Source organism: Microcaecilia unicolor, chromosome 2, assembly GCF_901765095.1.
Source record: "Microcaecilia unicolor chromosome 2, aMicUni1.1, whole genome shotgun sequence".
Classification (NCBI taxonomy): domain Eukaryota; kingdom Metazoa; phylum Chordata; class Amphibia; order Gymnophiona; family Siphonopidae; genus Microcaecilia; species Microcaecilia unicolor.
The window spans coordinates 17,966,925-17,984,890 of NC_044032.1; the positions used below are offsets into that span (position 1 = coordinate 17,966,925).

The 17,966-nt window shown below is 41.5% G+C and overlaps 1 protein-coding gene across 3 annotated transcripts in view; it reads right to left on the reverse strand.

Annotated features, from left to right (window-relative positions):
* The window catches only part of UNC13B (unc-13 homolog B), a 763,085-nt gene that overhangs the window by 537,687 nt on the left and 207,432 nt on the right, over positions 1–17,966 (reverse strand). For all 3 annotated transcript variants that reach the window (XM_030192818.1, XM_030192817.1, XM_030192819.1), the window contains exon 8: positions 7,141–7,363. In XM_030192818.1, the coding sequence (XP_030048678.1) occupies positions 7,141–7,363 (223 nt within the window). The remainder of the gene's footprint in view (positions 1–7,140; positions 7,364–17,966) is intronic.

Here is a 17,966-nt window from a genome sequence, read left to right on the forward strand (position 1 = left end):
TAGGTGTCAATGTGACTAATCGGTTGAAAGATTTATATGAGACTAATTTTCCGGGTGAAATCTGCAAGCTATTTTTGGAGCTTGATCACTGGGAGGGACTAACGATCTCTTGGTTAGGACGAATCAATGCAATCAAGATGATTTTGCTACCTAAACTATTATACTTATTTCTGGCGCTCCCTATCATATTGCCAGACAAATTCTTTTGAGGTTTGCAGAATAGAATCTTCTCTTTCATCTGGAAAAAGAGTCCGCCTCGTGTGCGGAGATCAGTGATGTATCAAATGAGAGCCTAGGGGGGAATGGGCGTTCTCTCTTTGTTATAATTCTATCATGCAGCTCATCTCCGCATTCTGGCAGAGTGGATGCAGGGGGGGGGGGGTGACAAGATTTGGAAAGTATGGGAACAGGGCTGGCTTCCGTCATTTCCATTGAGAGCCGTCCCGTGGCTTCCCAACCATCTACTGTGTGGAGTAATTAAAGAGGTCCTGCAGTTGCTTCAGGGGCCTTTATCAATTTGGGGGGCAGTTAGGGGGAAATTTTTTCTCAATAGGATATACTTCCTACATACGAGCATCCGGTATGCCCCACAGTTTGCTCCAGGAACTCTAGATCCCTGTTACCGGATGTGGGAACGATTAGGATTGATTGAGTTGAGGCAGATCTGGGGAGCCGATTTCTTTTTTAGCTCTACGAGAGGAATATGGGCTCCCAGCATCCAATATTTTATCAGAAGAGCACAAGGGGAGTTGGGGTTGGTGGAATCCCTACTGGAGCTGGCGATGGTGGTAGGGGGAGGTAGAGGAGGGATTTCCCGATTGTATAGAGCCCTCCTTTCCTATACAAAACCAGCTGTATTTTACCTTAAGTGGGAATCCATTTTAGGGGTCTCCTACAAGTTCTCACAGTGGGAACGAGTATTCAAATCACTTCTTAAGGTGTCTGTATCTAGTGCTCTGATGGAAAACAGGTACAAAATAGCTGGTATTACACTCCTAAGGATCTGGCTACTATATTTCAATCAGATTCCCCACTGCGTTGGCTTAAGTGTGGCATGGTGGGAGACATGTGCCACATTTGGTGGTTGTGTCATCAAGCACAAGAATTTTGGACTAATGTTTTGAAATTTTTTTTCCTCTCTCACCAAAACTTTATACCCCTAAAGCTAGAACACTGTCTTTTGCATTTCAAGCCACAAGGTGTGAAGATAGCTACACATCAACTGGTCTCACGTGTTCGTGGCAAGTAAGTTGATACCGGCTATGGCTTGGAAGAAATCTACTTTGCTGTGACTTAGAGCAGTTCTGCGGAAATTAGATTATATTCATTTAATGTCTAAATTAACTGCTCTGCGTAACGGACAAATACTGGCCTATTCTCGCATTTGGGACCCTTATGTGCAACAGTCTGCTCATCCGGACTCTTCCTTACTCACTCTGTAGGGGTTTGTTTTGGGGAGGGGGGGGATTACAGTTATGTGGTCTGATGGATACTTCAATGCTTACCGACGGTTTTCGGCTGTTCATTGATTTTCTTGACAAGTGTTATATTGTTGCATAAATTTTGTATGTTGAAGTTACAATAAAGATTTAAAATTTTTAAAAAAAGGACAATTTGATTATGACTACATAAAAAATGAAACAGACTGCAATATGTTCCTTCACTTTTCAAATGATCATCCTCCATCAATAAAGTGAAGTCTCCCTTTTTCGCAGTTTCTAAGATTCTGATGAATTTGTACTGAGATCTCAGATTTTAGGGCGGAATCTCTAGTCTTTAAAGATCATCTCAAATGTAGAGGCTACTCCAAGCAAGTTGTTCATAAGGCCTACATGAGCAAGATTTTCAGATCGTGACTTACTGTTTGTTAAATGGGAGAAACAGGAGTCTGAAGACTATTACATGCATACTGAAATATTCTCCTGGCATTGAGAAAATCTCCAGAATTCTCAGAAAACATTGGAACATTTTCACGACTTCATCTGTTTTTTTTCTGGGATGCATCTGCGACTTGCTTTTACCAGGAACTCTAATTTGAAAGAATAAGCCCATCTGATATTTCAAGAATTACATTCAAAAAGACATCCATAGGTAGACATGTAAAATGTTCCGAGTGTTACTGTGTCAGAATACTTTGGAACTGATGGAGAATTTTATACATCCTGTAACAAAAAAATGTTTCTAAACTCCATGGTTTCCTGCTCTTCAGATTATGTTGTCTATCTAATAATATGTCCTTGCCCGAAAATCTATGAGGGCGAAACAACTCGACCCCTAAGGAGAGACATAACTGAGCATAAAAGTTGTTTGAAGAGATTAAGAACAGAGGCACTGACTGTAGAACATAGTTTGGCATTTGGACATGACTTTGCTCCCCTTCAGATTTGTGCGGTTGATTGTATATCGGAGGATTCTCCAGAAAGACTAAAGAAACTGTTACAGAGAGAGCAATTTTGGATCTCTCTTTTAAAGAAAGAGGAAACCAAGACTAAATTTGAGAATAGACTTGAGGCGTTTTTTTTTATTATTATTTTTTTGATCATCATATACTATAATTTTCAGTGTGACACCTTTAAGGAAATGCAAATTTTATACATTCTTCAGGATATTTAAATTACTCTGAGGAATGTGATATGTTCAGATTTCACACATACTTTTGTCTATTTTGGAAAGGGGTAATTCTCCTATATTGCAGTTGTATCAGGAATGATTAATTGGGGATTTTTACAATTTGCGACGTTTACCGCAAGTGATAGGCAAATGACTAACTTGTGATGTCTACCAGAAGTGATGTTCAGGATGCTTCAAACATTGAACTTTATAAAGAAAAGACACCGTGGCCATGTTGGGAGGGATCCTGAAACATTTACGACACACCACGTCTAAATTTACGGGCAAGTACTCTACGTTCAACTATATCCTCACAGAGACATACATGTCAACTGTATATAGATATAGATAGATATTTGCTTTGTGTAATCTAATGGTATTTACTGTGTGTTTGCTTGCTTGTTTCCACAGAGTATTATATTTTTTTTAATTATTTATAATAAATAATATATTTCACATATTGGCAAAGTGTTTCTTGGGAAATTGCCAGCAGAAAGAACCCGGCTGGTTCTGCTGTAGCTAAGTAACCCCTTGACAGAGCCAAGCTTAGTGCTATTCTAAGTGAGAACTGCCGGTGGCAGAGGTTTACCGGGAACAGTGATTAGCTGCTCCGCAAAGTCTTACTAAAAACAGGCAGTAGGGTCAGTCCTCAAGCTGAGCATATCGCTGATCAAAAATCTGTTTCTCAATTTCATTAATGTATGTAAGTCTATCAACTACTACTATGCCACCACCCTTACCTGCCGATTTGATCATAATATCGGAATTGCATGATACGGCTATCAAAGCTCTGTGCTCAGCTTGACTCAGATTATGGGAGACCTTACGATTGTTCCTTTCTTCTAGCTTTTTAATGTCACTCAGTACACACTTATTATTAAATGCGGTTATCAATGCATCAGGTAGTCCAGCAGGCATCCATTCGGAATTATTTTTCAGTACAGATGAGTACTAGAACTGCTGGTATTTGCAGAAATAAATTCAATAATCTGGAGTTTCCTTTTAAACCAGAAAAGATCTATTTGGATCTGCAGAGGATCATACCAGGTGGTCGGAATGAATGATAAAAACTCAAGTTCTTAAAGGCTTGTTTCAGATAAGGTAATCTGTGAGATATTAATAATGGGGACATCACTCATCACTGCGGGAGGTAGGAACGTCCCCAGCCTCTGCCTCTCCCTTGCTCCCTGATCAGACAATATGATCTTGTGAACTGATAACTGTATTCCCTTACGTCTGTTAGTGTTTTGACCGGACAAATTTTCTCTTTAACAAAAAAAAACAAAAAAAAACTTCTTGAAGGGCCTGCCAACGGAGTAGGAATAGGACTAGGGGGTGGTGATGTCAAAAGCTCCCCCGAGTCACTATGTATACATTTATGGCTCCTTTCTCCACTGTTTCCTGTGCTGTATCGTAGTGTGTGCAGTTCTGTTCTTCTGCAGCAGTTCTCCATCCTTGCTAACCATTTGTGTTAAGCTTATTCAATGCAAAAGTTAATTTAAAAACCTACCTCATTAAATATCAAGTCAGTCAAGATCTTCTTTTAGGATATCATTTCTGCTGTCCAGTAATCTACTTGTTTCAAGGTACTGCATTTTTTGTTTAGTATTGTGTCTATAGTTTTGCTCACTACTGAAATTAGACTAATAGGTCTGTATGTATTGACCATCTTCTTTATTTCAATCAGTATGCAGCAGAGCATATCTGCTCTGTCCTACTGCCTTGGAATCTTTCTGTCTTCCAGAACAAGCTAACAAGATTCAAGGAGCAGATAGCACATTCTTTAGCACTTTTATTATTCTGGGACGTTCCAAATTACAATTCCACCAAAACTGAAAATACTAATGCTATGAAACTCTTAAAAGGAATCCATTTTATTTTAGAACATTTGCTCAAGTGGCTACATTATTCTTATCAACTGGCAACATATTAAGGTAGTACTTCTGGGCATTCCAGCCAGTCAGGTTTACAGGATACCTACAATAAATCTGCATCCACTACATCCTGGTATGCAAATCTACAAAATGCATATTCATAGTTGATATACTGAAAACCTCACTGGCTGGGTGTACTTTGAAACCTGAGTTGGGAAGCACTGTACTAACATAACATTAGAGCAGCCATACTGGGTCAGACCAGTTTGTCCTGTTTGTCTGTCCTAATTAGATTGTAAACTCTGTCAATTAGGGACTGTCTCTATGTCCACTGTACAGCGCTACTTACGTTTGGTAGCACTATAGAAATGATAAGTAGTAGTAGTACCACCAACGGTCCATCCAGCCCAGTATCTTGTTTTCCAAACAGTGGCCAAGCCAGGTAACAAGTGCGTGGCAGAAACTCAAATTGTGGCAACACTCCATACTACAAATCCCAGGGCAAGCAGTTGCTTCCCATCTCTGTCTCAATAGCAGACTATGAACTTTTCCTCCAGGAATTTGTCCAAACCTGTTTTAAAACCAGATACGCTAACCTCTGTTACCACATCCTCCAGCAAAGAGTTCAAGAGCATAACTATACGTTGAGTGAAAAAATATTTCTTCCTATTTGTTTTAAAAGTCTTTGTACTTTAGGAACAAGTTAAAAAATCGATTTACTTCTACTCATTCTATAACACTCAGGATTTTGTAGACCTCAATCAAATCTCCCCTCATCCGTCTCTTTTCCAAGATGAAGAGCCCTAACCTCTTTAGCCTTTCCTCATACTAGAGGAGTTCCATCCCATTTATCATTTTGGTCGCTCTTCTTTGAACCTTTTCTAATTCCACTATATGTTTTTTTGAGATATGGCGACCAGAACTGAACGCAATACTAATGGTGCGGACACACCATGGAGCAATACAAAGGCATTATAGTGTTTTCGGTCTTATTCACCATCCCTTTCCTAATAATTCCTAGCATCCTGTTTGCTTTTGTGGCCACCGCCACACACTGAGCAGAAGATTTCAGCTTATTATCTACGATGACACCCAGACCTTTTTTCTTGAGCGCTGACCCCCAAGGTGGACCCTAGCATCAGGTAACTATGATTCGGATTATTCTTTCCAATGTGCATCACCTTGCATTTGTCCATATCAAATTTCATCTGCCATTTGGAAGCCCAGTCTTCTAATTTCTCAAGGTCTTCCTGCAATATTTCACAGTCTGCATGTGTTAACAACCTTGACTAGTTTTGTATCATCTGCAAATTTGATCATCTCACTCGTCGTTCCGATTTCAATATCATTTATAAATACGTTAAACAGTACCGGTCCCAGTACAGATCCCTGAGGCACTCCACATTCCTCCATTGAGAGAAATTACCATTTAATCCTACCTCTGTTTTCTGTCCAATAACCAATTCCTAATCCACACCAGAACCTTGCCTCCTATCCCATGACTCTAATTTTCTCAGGAGTCTCTCATGAGGAACTTTATCAAAAGCTGTCTAAAAATCTAGATACACTACATCAACTGGCTCACCTTTACCTACATGTTTATTCACACCTTCAAACTGGTGAGGTAAGACTTCCCTTGGCAGAACCCATGTTGACTCAGTCCCATTAAACCATGTTTGTCTACAATAGTTTCCACTATTTTGCCAGCACCGTCAGGCTTACCAGTCTATAATTTCCAACATCACCCCTAGAACCCTTTTTAAAAATTGGCTTCACATTGGCCACCCTCTAACCTTCAGGTACTATGGACAATTTTAATGACAGGTTACATATTACTAACAGCAGATCAGCAATTTCATGCTTGAGTTCTTTCAGTACCCTTGAATGTATGTCATCCGGTCCAGGTGATATACTACTCTTTAATTTGTCAATTTGGCTCAGTATATCTTCCAGGGCCTACTAACTAAACCATATTAAAATAAGATATTCTTCTACTATTTTTCTAAGTTATTTTCCATCGGATGTACTAAACTGTAGTACTTGTGAAGTCCCATCCCACTACCGAAAATTGGTGCTACATTGCCTGAAGCCTGAAAAATAGTCACAGAGAAAGTATACAAAGGGACAGCAGTCAACAGTGTGTTTTAAAAGCTACTTTGATCATCATCTATCCTTCATTTCTCTACCTGTTTCACTCCAACATCACTTTTACAATTTGTCAGTTTTTCAATACCAGCATGCAAGTAAAAAGTGATAGTAATCAAAAAAGGGAGATGTGATGCTTTCATGAGGCATTCAAACTTTGATGAATGTGTGGCTGTATATCCTAAGTTGGCCAACTAGGCTTCTAATGTGTTTTAAAATGGGATATTCAAAGTATTTTTCAGTCAGCACTGACTTTTGCAACATACAGATATAACATTCTTTCCCTTTCCTCTCACCTTCAATAACAATTGCACTGTCTACATATAAGAAATTTGGAACTGTGCAATATAGACACCTTCCTGTATTGTTTGGCTGTTTTTTGGTTATTTTAAGTGCAAGAAATTGATAATACAACTACCAAAAAACCATTAGTTCACCTTTGTTTTTAGTATGCCTTCAAGTTTAAAATGTTTTCATAAACAATACAAATAAGTTTCAAGTACAAACCCACCTCATGGTTCTTTGTTCTGGCAAATCTAAATCATAGCTCTGCATAGAGTCAGTGCAGGAATCCCGGGAGTCACCTTGTTGTTGCACACAGGCTTGTACAGGGAACTGATGCACAGAGGCATTGGGCTGGAACGTGGAGTGGTAAGGATGTGGAATGCTATTGCTGGTCTCACTGCGGTAATCACTGTCTCTGTCATCCACAGCACTATCAGGGTCTTCAAAGGCTAAGGAAGAAAAGGAATTACAACAAAAGTACTCTAGTCCCATATATTTAGTTTTATTGTTTACAATTATAACAAGAAAAATAACTAGAAATGCTCCATTATCGATTTAAAAAGCATAAATCTTTCCAAAGATTAGGAACACTTTCCATTTAACACTAAAGGAAGAATTTTCTTAGATCTTTTCTAGAGTTTCAAAACACTTAGCTCATGTTATCACAATGGAACAAACCAGTACACAGCTAACAACATCACAGCTTGTTTTTCTGCATTAAATGTTAATATATTTTTTAAAAATGTAAAAGTATGTTAAAAGCATGTATCCATTTTGTTTTACCATAAATGTGGTTCAGTAAAAATTTTACTATTCATCAAAATTATAGCACAGTTTTACAACCTTATGAAAGAATTATGTGGATAAATCATTAGACTACTACTTTAAAAGGCACAGAATTCTGAATTTGGTAGGCATATATTGTGAGATATGTGCAGTTCTACAAATTATGAAAGAAGCAGAAAATGAGCAAGTGGCACACGTGGAGGGGCATAATTGAACAAAAACGTCTATCTCCATGGGCGTTTATCTCCGAGAACGGGTCCGTGAAGGGGCGGACCGAACCGTATTTTCGAAAAAATTAGACGTCCATGTTTTATTCGACAATTTGTGAGCTGGGCGTTTTTGTTTTTCAGTGATAATGGAAAATGAAAGCGCCCAGCTCAAAAACGAATAAATCCAAGGCATTTGTTCGTGGGAGGGGCCAGGAGTTGTAGTGCACATGCCAGGACACCAACCGGGCACCCTAGGGGGCACTTTTACAAAAAAAAAAAAAAAAAAAGGTAAAAGAGCTCCCAGGTGCATAGCACCCTTCCCTTGGGTGTTGAGCCCCCAAATCCCCCTCAAAACCCACCACCCACAAGTCTACACCATTACTATAGCCCTAAGGATTGAAGGGGGGCACCTACATGTGGGTACAGTGGGTTTGGGGGACAGTGTGGAGGGCTCCCATTTACCAGCACAAATGTAACAGGTGGGGGGGATGGGCCTGGGTCTACCTGCCTGACGTCCACTGCACCCCCTAATAACTGCTCCAGTGACCTACATACTGCTGCCAGGGAGGTGGATATGACATTTGAGGGTGAACATAAAAAGTTGTGAAACGGCATATTTTTGTGGTGGGAGGGGGTTTGTGACCACTGGGGGAGTCAGGGGAGGTCATCCCCGACTCCCTCCAGTGGTCATCTGGTCATTTAGGGCACTTTTTGGGGCCCTATTCGTGGAAAAACAGGGTCCAGGAAAAGTGCCCTAAATTCTCGCTAAAAAAGCATTTTTTTTTCCATTATCGGCGAAAGGCGCCTATCTCTGATCGGCCGATAACCACGCCCCAGTTCCGCCTTCACCACGCCTTTGACACGCCCCCATCAACTTTGTCCGCATCCGCGACGGAGTGCAGTTGAAAACGTCCAAATTCGGCTTTCGATTATACCGCTTTATTCGTTTTTGTGAGATAAACGTCTATCTCCCGATTTGGGTCGCAATATAGGCGTTTTTCTTTTTCAATTATAAGCTGGATAGTCACATGAATTGGGCCCCCGACTCCAGTTCACACGTTGCAAAGCCACCTCTCTTCTCACGCACTTAGAGGAAGCAACTTTGATGTTTGGTCAGGCAGCAGCGATCCCTTAATCACTGGCTTCACGGTTAAAAAATTGTAGCCGCAAACTCTCACGAAACTACTATAAGAGGATGCAGCCACCATTTTAAACTATGGAGCTGGCATGGGCAGCAGCAGCTGAGGATTGCTGCTACTCAACAGTAACCTAAACCACCAGGGCAAGGAGAGGTGCCTGCTTTTGGGGGGGGGGGGGGCAGGAGTGAGAGGTACCTGCATCGGGGGGGGGGGGGGACAAGAGTCAGAGAGGTGCTGGATAGGTAGGGAAGAGAGATACCATGAGGGGGTGAGGAAGAAAGAGGGCACAGAAAGGGAGGTGCAGGACAGGACTTTAAGGGGGAGGACAAGGAAAGAGAGGTGCCAGGACCTATGGGGAAAGAAGAAAGAGGAGAGGTCCTGGTCCTACAAAGGGGAGATAGAACAGGAGCGAGGGGAGAGAAACACTTGCCCCTGGGGGTTGGGGCAGAGAGAGGGAAGAAAAAGAGAGGAGAGAGAGATGCTGGCACGTGAGGGGAGGGGGAATAAGGACACAGAAATGGGAGATGCTCAAAATGGGGGGGGGGGGGGGAACACTGGGGTGATGCTTGGTCAGATAGATAGGGATGCAGAGATAAAATGTATAGTGGACAAGGAGAGAAACATGCCAAATGGACAAGGAAACTCTGGCAAGACAGTTAAGAGAAGAAAGAAGAAACCAGAGACTAGGACCAACATAATAAGAAAAATAAAATGACTGAACAAGAAAAGATAGAAAAAGAATTTTATTTTCTATCTACTGATTGGAATATATCAGTTTTTGGAATGTGCATATGCCAGAACTAGTTTTAGACATGCCTAGGGTCCGCAAGAAAAATCTCACTCTTTGGTCTTCAAACTCCAGCACTGGGATGGGCCACCCTTGGCATCTTTGCAGCTGCTTCCTCTTCTTGACTAGACTCAGCTGTTCACTTGAACTGCAGAAGCCTCCATACCATCTCATGGTTAATATGAACAGTAGGGTTCAGGCTGGCAAAAGAGAAGGAAGTGACCCAACATGCAACCATTGCACAAGCATTGCCCGAAGGGATGAGGAATAACTGGGAATTCACTGGTTTAGAGGGCTGGGTTAGAAGTTCATTGGAGAACCCTGACTGACGGGGAGAGGGATCTTGGGGTGATAGTATCTGAGGATTTGAAGGCGACGAAACAGTGTGACAAGGTGGTGGCTGTATCTAGAAGGTTGTTGGGCTGTATAGAGAGAGGTGTGACCAGCAGAAGAAAGGGAGTGTTGATGCCCCTGTATAAGTCATTGGTGAAGCCCCATCTGGAGTACTGTGTTCAGTTTTGGAGGCCGTATCTTGCTAAGTATGTAAAAAGAATCGAAGCGGTGCAAAGAAAAGCTACAAGAATGGTATGGGATTTGCGTAACAAGACGTATGAGGAGAGACTTGCTGACCTGAACATGTATACCCTGGAGGAAAGGAGAAACAGGGGTGACATGATACAGACGTTCAAATATTTGAAAGGTATTAATCCGCAAACGAACCTTTTCCGGAGATACGAAGGCGGTAGAACGAGAGGACATGAAATGAGATTGAAGGGGGGCAGACAAGAAAAATGTCAGGAAGTATTTCTTCACGGAGAGAGTGGTGGATGCTTGGAATGCCCTTCCGCGGGAGGTGGTGGAGATGAAAATGGTAACTGAATTCAAACATGTGTGGGATAAACAAAGGAATCCTGTTCAGAAGGAAGGAATCCTAACCGAGATTGCATAGCAGAGCCGGTAGTGGGAGGCGGGGCTGGAGGTTGGGAGGCGGGGATAGTGCGGGGCAGACTTATACGGTCTGTGCCAGAGCCGGTGGTGGGAGACAGGGATAGTGCTGGGCAGACTTATACGGTCTGTGCCAGAGCCGGTGGTGGGAGACAGGGATAGTGCTGGGCAGACTTATACGGTCTGTGCCAGAGCCGGTGGTGGGAGGCGGGGATAGTGCTGGGCAGACTTATACGGTCTGTCCCAGAGCCGGTGGTTGGGAGGCAGGGCTGGTGGTTGGGAGGCGGGGATAGTGCTGGGCAGACTTATACGGTCTGTGCCCTGAAGAGCATAGGTACAAACCAAAGTAGGGTATACACAAAAAGTAGCACACATGAGTTGTCTTGTTGGGCAGACTGGATGGACCGTGCAGGTCTTTTTCTGCCGTCATCTACTATGCTACTATGATACATTACAAGACTTAAGACAGGATCGCTAAAGGTTACCTGTATTACAAAAAAAACACGGTTCACCTTGAACCGGAAGAAAAAAAAACCCTCAACCTCGGTCAGTAGATCAGACAAAAAAAGACCCTCAGTTACTCTGGAATGGACCCTCAGTCCCTCTGGACTGGACAAACTCTCGGTCACTCTAGACTGGAAAAAAGAACCCTCGGTTTCACACCTAGAACCGGAATAACCCTCAGTCAATTTAGACTGGAATACAAAAATATCCCTCAGTATTAAACTGGAACTCTTGGTCACCTCGACCAGTATAAAACCCCTCGGCCAACTCTAGACCGGTTAACATAAAAAACCTATTAAAAAAAATAACGTAATGGTCAGCTAAAATTATAGTACCCGAATGAGGGCAAACCCCAAAAAAAACACTTGTTCGTATTCACAATAAAAAATTAATCTGGGGGACAATTTGGAGAGTACCCCATATAGAGGCACCTAGACAATGAATTCTATATATTCACAAAGGGGTGGGACAGTAAGTATACAAAGAGAAGGTGACTCGCAACACCCCTCTCTTTTTCTTCCTTGATGGGACACTGTCTAATTAAAAATACAATTTGTAATGCAGAAATGGCAGTGCTGATATGCTGCTTCAGCAGAGCTGAATTGGTAAGCAAGCTAGAATTGGCAACCTTCCCAGAAACAAGAAACCTTGAATACAAAGTAAGTGTTCCGTTCGGTGCCCAAGTTTAAAGATGCCCAGGTTTAAAGGTGACAGATTTAAAAAGGGACCCTAAAAGAAACCCACTGCTGTGCACAAGGACAGTAAGTTACCCAAACTAATAGGTAAATTATTAGAGGTGGAAACCAGTCAGTCAATCTTTCTGTTCAGTGCCTAGAACCCTAAAAATATACCTTGGTACAGGTTAAGATGGCATTTCATACTCCCTTTATTACTGTTGGGGGAAAGAGCAGCCAACACAGACTATAAGAAGTCCGGAACCTGCACAAAGGGTGGGGTCAGTCTCCAGTAATTGGAAATTGGCTCCTGCGTGACCCAGCTTAAAGTGGTAATTAGGGACCGCAGCCAGGGAAAGGCTATTTGTGTATCAGAACGTGCTGCCGAAGGAGGCAGACTGAAAATCTAGAAATAGGGAAACATAAATCTCATCGGCGTTAAGGGAAGGACCCTTGCATTAGTCCGCCGTCGAGAATATGCTGAAAAAAAACGTTTTTGGGAAAATTATAAAGGTTATAAGGAAATGATATTTTCAAATATGATAGGTTTCAGAGATGTTTGCAATGTAAAATGGTCTAGCTGTTCATGTATCATTGGATGTGCTTTCTATAAGTGCATATAAGTAGACATTCGCATGACAGACCCTTAAGAAAGAATATCGCAAGTCGAGTGGGTGCACAGAAAAGTCGTAGAAGGTCCAAAGGAATTTTGAAAAGTTTGAATGTGGTAATTTATCTGCTATCCTCTGTGCTCTATTTATGTGTGGCCTTCTAGTCCACCTAAAGCTTTTTGAGTTATAATGCTTTTTGTCTGTCTACACAACAACAACAAACAGTGTTATGCCCATATAATATCTATATCTTGTTTCTATTTCTCTGTATATGCTCTCAAACAGATCACATTTATTTACACACAACAATAGTTGAAGTCTCTACACAAACTGCTTATTTCTTTTTCATAATAATAAGTACCCTTTCCTGGATTAGGTATTTCACATGAATGGGTATCCCCTAGAATTTACCCAATACTGAATTTCCCTAATTCTCTAAAATTTTTCTGTTCATAATGCTTTTCTGTTTCTCAGGCAATGTATAAGAATTACTGGCAACAAATTTGAATACCACATGAGAAAGCTTCTCTGGCTGAAGTCATTCCAGATCAGTATATCATCTGCTGCATACCTGCTGGTCACTCACTTGCCCCTTGTGCAAGGGCCAGGCCTATACTGATTTTACAGATATGCAGATACCTGTGAAAGATAAAAGGTACCTGCTTGTCTGAGTAGATGCTTTCTAAAAAAATAATTAAAACAGTAGTCAATACAGTTGACCTATAAAGATGTTATGATGTTGACAACGTTGCCATAAAAAACAATTGTTTGTTGGCAACGAACATGGCTGAGGTCATTCAAAAGAAAAGAGAATGAATGAAATGTGATTGGATGAATATAAAGAGTCTTTTGTGGGTTAAAGAATTAGTGTATCTACGCAAGTGATATGAGTATATTTTGATTGGATACTTCGTAATAGTTTTGGGTATTATTTTGCTGAGCATTATTGTAATTCTTTTTGTTTGGTACTTAATTTCCTGGAGTGTATACAGTGTGTTAATACTATCAAGTAAAGAGCTACTGGAGCAGGCAGCTGGTAGATATTACTACTTATTTCTATAGCACTACTAGACGTACACAGCACTGTACACACTATATTTAGGTACTTTGTCCCTAATAGGTTCAAAATCAATGGTGTTTTTTGTACCTGGGCCAATCAAGGGTTAAGTGACTTGCCAAGGTCACAAGGAACTACAGTGGGAATCAAATCCAGTTCCCCAGGATCTCAGCTCACTGCAGTAATCAATAGTCTTACTCCTCACTCAAGAAGTAAAGGAGTTCTTGCCAGTTGCATCCAAAAGTGCTCCTACTGTCTTTTTTTTTTCTTTAGAGAATGGTGCTCATACAGGGGGAGCAGTGTTACCTTTTAAGCTGTGCTAAACATTCAGAACCTGAGTAAAATTCAGAATAGCTATAAACTACAAGCAAACAATTAAGGAAAGCATGCAGAGTATGGCTCATAGAACTCTTTCCAATCTACGTGAGAGACAAAGAAGTCCTTAGAAGAAACATTGGTTGGGTTGTAGATGTTTCACTATACAAAGGGATTAGATTGAGAGGTTGTGTGAGAGAGGAGTGTGTGGTGTGCAGAGGATAGTAAAGGGGAGGGTATGTATTTGGGGAGTAAATATGGCACTGCCTGGCAGTAGGAGTTGCAACCTCCAAAATGTGGTTCTTGGTTGAGCAGGTTGGGCCAGGGACAGAGGTGGTCAGAGGGAAGAAGATGAGTTTGGCAAGGGGTTACTACTGTAGGTGTTGAGTGGGAGGCACTTGGGACCTGCATATCAAAAATTGGTTAGTTTCCCTCCAACTCCTCCCACCCCAACAAGGTTATAGCCCCCTCCCAACCCCCCCCCCCCCCCCCCTCATGACAGAAGATCTTCCCACCCTCCTTAGGTTCATACCCCTCCCATCCCCACAGTACTGTGAGAGGTTGCAGCAGCTATTTTGTAAAGGCAGCAACTAGGGGCAGGAGCGAGTTGGGTTCATTCTTGCCCCACTGGGCCACCAGGGTCAGCCTATCCTGAGTTAGAAGTGGGAGTAGTGGATGAAAGATGGTATACACCTTTGGGGGGTGGGTTTATCTTGTCTCATCAGGAGAGGCTATTGATCTTGTCAGGGGGGAGGGAGGTTGATGTGGGATCGGAGGGAAACTAGCCAATTTTTGTTATGTGGGTCCTGGACAATTTTCAGCTGAGGCCTGCATATCTGTCTTATATGGGCCAAGAGTGAATATCGGGACCCGCATAAGTTCTGATGGCCACTGCCGTGTCATTTACGCCCAGGTATTCAGTGCAGGTGCCCAGACATGGCTCAGCATTGAATATATGGGGCTATTTCTGCTCAAGGCTGTTGGCATTTAAAAAAAACGCTGACCACCGTGGGCTGAATATCTATCCCACTGAGATTACATATTTAACTGCAAGTCTACCTTTACTATGTTTTCTTATTGCTGAGCATGTACACAAACGCAGACATATCTAAATGAATTGTTACTTAAGTTCATGGTTTATTGATTTATTGTAGTCTCACATTAATCCCTCTGCAGCTTCTTGTGATCCTGGGCAAGTCATTTAACCCCCAATGCCTTCGGTTCAAACCTAGATTGTGAGCACTCCAGAGAAAGAAAAATACCTACTGTACTTGAATGTACACCACTTCGATAGCTTTCGAACTTGCAGGCATAAGAAACTAAAATAAATAAATCATCACATATCCCTATTATAAACAGTATAACATCTAAGAAATGGGCTTCTTTGTGTATCCATGTCGGTTATGTATGTAATCATGTTATATTCGTGCTAATCCAAATGACATTAAAATTCCTACTTAACTTTTGAAAAATACTTTCAATAAATTAAAAATAAACGTATACATGCATTCTAATCTACATAGAGTTTATACTGTACAGTTTTTCATAGTAATTGTATTTTCTATATATATGTTCTACCTATTATACATACAATTTCAATACTTATAATGTACAATATTACTCTACAAATCACACACTTTCAGTACTGCTACAAAAATAGAGGCTTATGATAATCTGGCATGCAAACCTAGGTCAACTGCTCTCATTATTTCTTCAAACAAACTGAACAACTAATTTTACTTTTCACAAAATGGAATGAATAGATGCTGCACCTCACACTTTAGGACATAGCAATATGTTCTATTACAGAGATTAAAACAAAGATTCCCATTCTGCAGCATAATATAATGTGGAAATTGCCATGGTAACAGGTTAATCAAATCACAGGTTCTATAATCACACAAAACCGCTATCTTACAAAATTTATAATTTCTTTCTAAAACGCAGATTCCTCACCTACAGCCTGAATATATACTTTTCCCCCTCATGGTAATATTTGGCAAAAAGAACAGCATTAACATGAAATTGGCACATATATAGTAAATGACGGCAGATAAAGACCTGTATGGTCCATCCGGTCTGTTCAACAAGAAACTCGATTTTACATGGTATGTGATAATACCAGAGTTTGATTTGTCCTTGCCATTCTCAGGGCACACGCCATAGAAGTCTACCCAGCACTCTTCTTGTACAAAGTTCTGAAGCTAACATCAAAGCCCCTTAAAATTTACACTCCAGCCCATCCATAGCTATTCAGTCACGAGTAGGGAACAGACCGTAGAAGCCTGCCCAGGACCAGTTTTGCTTCCCAATTACCGCCGTCGCCACCTAATCTCTGCTAAATTTCCATGGATCCATTCCTTCTAAAAAGGATTCCTTTGTGTTTATCCCAAGCATGTTGGAAATTCCATTACCGTTTTCATCTCCACCACCACCTCCCGTGGGAGGGCATTCCACATAGACACCACCCTCTCCTTGAAAAAATACTTCCTGACATAACTCCAGAGTCTGCCCCTCTTCAACCTCAATTCATGTCCTCTAGTTCTACCACCTTCCCGTCTCCAGAAAAGGTTCGTTTGCGGATTAATACCTTTCAAATATTTGAAAGTCCCATTTCTCCTTTCCTCCAAGGTATACATTTTCAGGTCAGCAAGTCTCTCCTCATACGGTTTGCAACGCAAATCCCATACCATTTTTGTAGCTTTTCTTTGCACTGCTTCCAGTCTTTTTACATCTTTAGCAAGATACAGCCTTCAAAACTGAACACAATACTCCAAGTGAGGCCTCACTAACGACTTGTAGAAAGGTATCAACACCGAACTGTAGGTTATACCCCTCTACACGCAGACTAGCATTCTTTAGGCCACAGCCGTCGGCTTGTCACATTCTATCTTCACCTTTAGATCCTCAAACACCAACACCCCAAGGTCTCTCTCCTGAGTCAAGCTTACTAATCTCTCCCCTCCTATCTGGTATCTCTCTTTTGGGTTTCTACACCCCAAGTGCCTCACTCTTAGCATTAAATTTTTTAACTGCTAGACCCTCGACCATTCTTCTAGTGTTTGGAGATCCTTTCTCATTGTTTCTACTCCCTCCAGGGTATCCACTCTATTGACTATTTTCGTGTCATCCACAAAAAGGCAAACCTTTCCTTCCAACCCTTCAGCAATCTCCCACAAATATATTACACAGAATAGGCCCCAGCACTGACCGCTGAGGAACTCCACTGCTCAGCTTCCGAACAAATTCCATTTACCACCTCCCTCTGCCACCTGTCAACCAGTTTCCTATCCGATTCACCACTTTCGGTCCTAAGTTCAATCCTTTCAGCTTATTCACGAGTCTTCTGTGGGGGACCGTATCAAAGGCTTTGCTGAAATCCAAGTAGATTACATCTAGCGCATGCCCTTCATCCAGTTCTTTGGTCACCCAGTCAAAGAAGTCAATAAGATTCGTTTGGCAGAATTTTCCTTTGGTAAAATTATTTATTTTATTGTATTCCACATTTTCCCACCTATTTGCAGGCTCAACGTGGCTTACAGAGTCCTGTTATGGCACTGTCATTCTAGGATACCAGATACAATTAGTGATGTACAAAGATTAAGTAAGGGGAAAAAGAAAGGAGTTAGGTGTGTAAGTATATATATGTTTCCTCGGGTCCTGTAACCAGTTGGCTTCTAGAAAGTTAGCTATCCTTTCAGCTTATTCACGAGTCTTCTGTGGGGGACCGTATCAAAGGCTTTGCTGAAATCCAAGTAGATTACATCTAGCGCATGTCCTTCATCCAGTTCTTTTTGGTCACCCAGTCAAAGAAGTCAATAAGATTCGTTTGGCAGGATTTTCCTTTGGTAAAGTCATGTTGCCTTGGGTCCTGTAACTAGTTGGCTTCTAGAAAGTTAGCTATCCTTTCAGCAGCGACTCCATTATTTTTCCTACCACCGACGTGAGACTTACCGGTCTGTAGTTTCCCACTTCTTCCCTGTCTCCACTTTTGTGAAGAGGGACCACATCTGCTCATCTCCAAT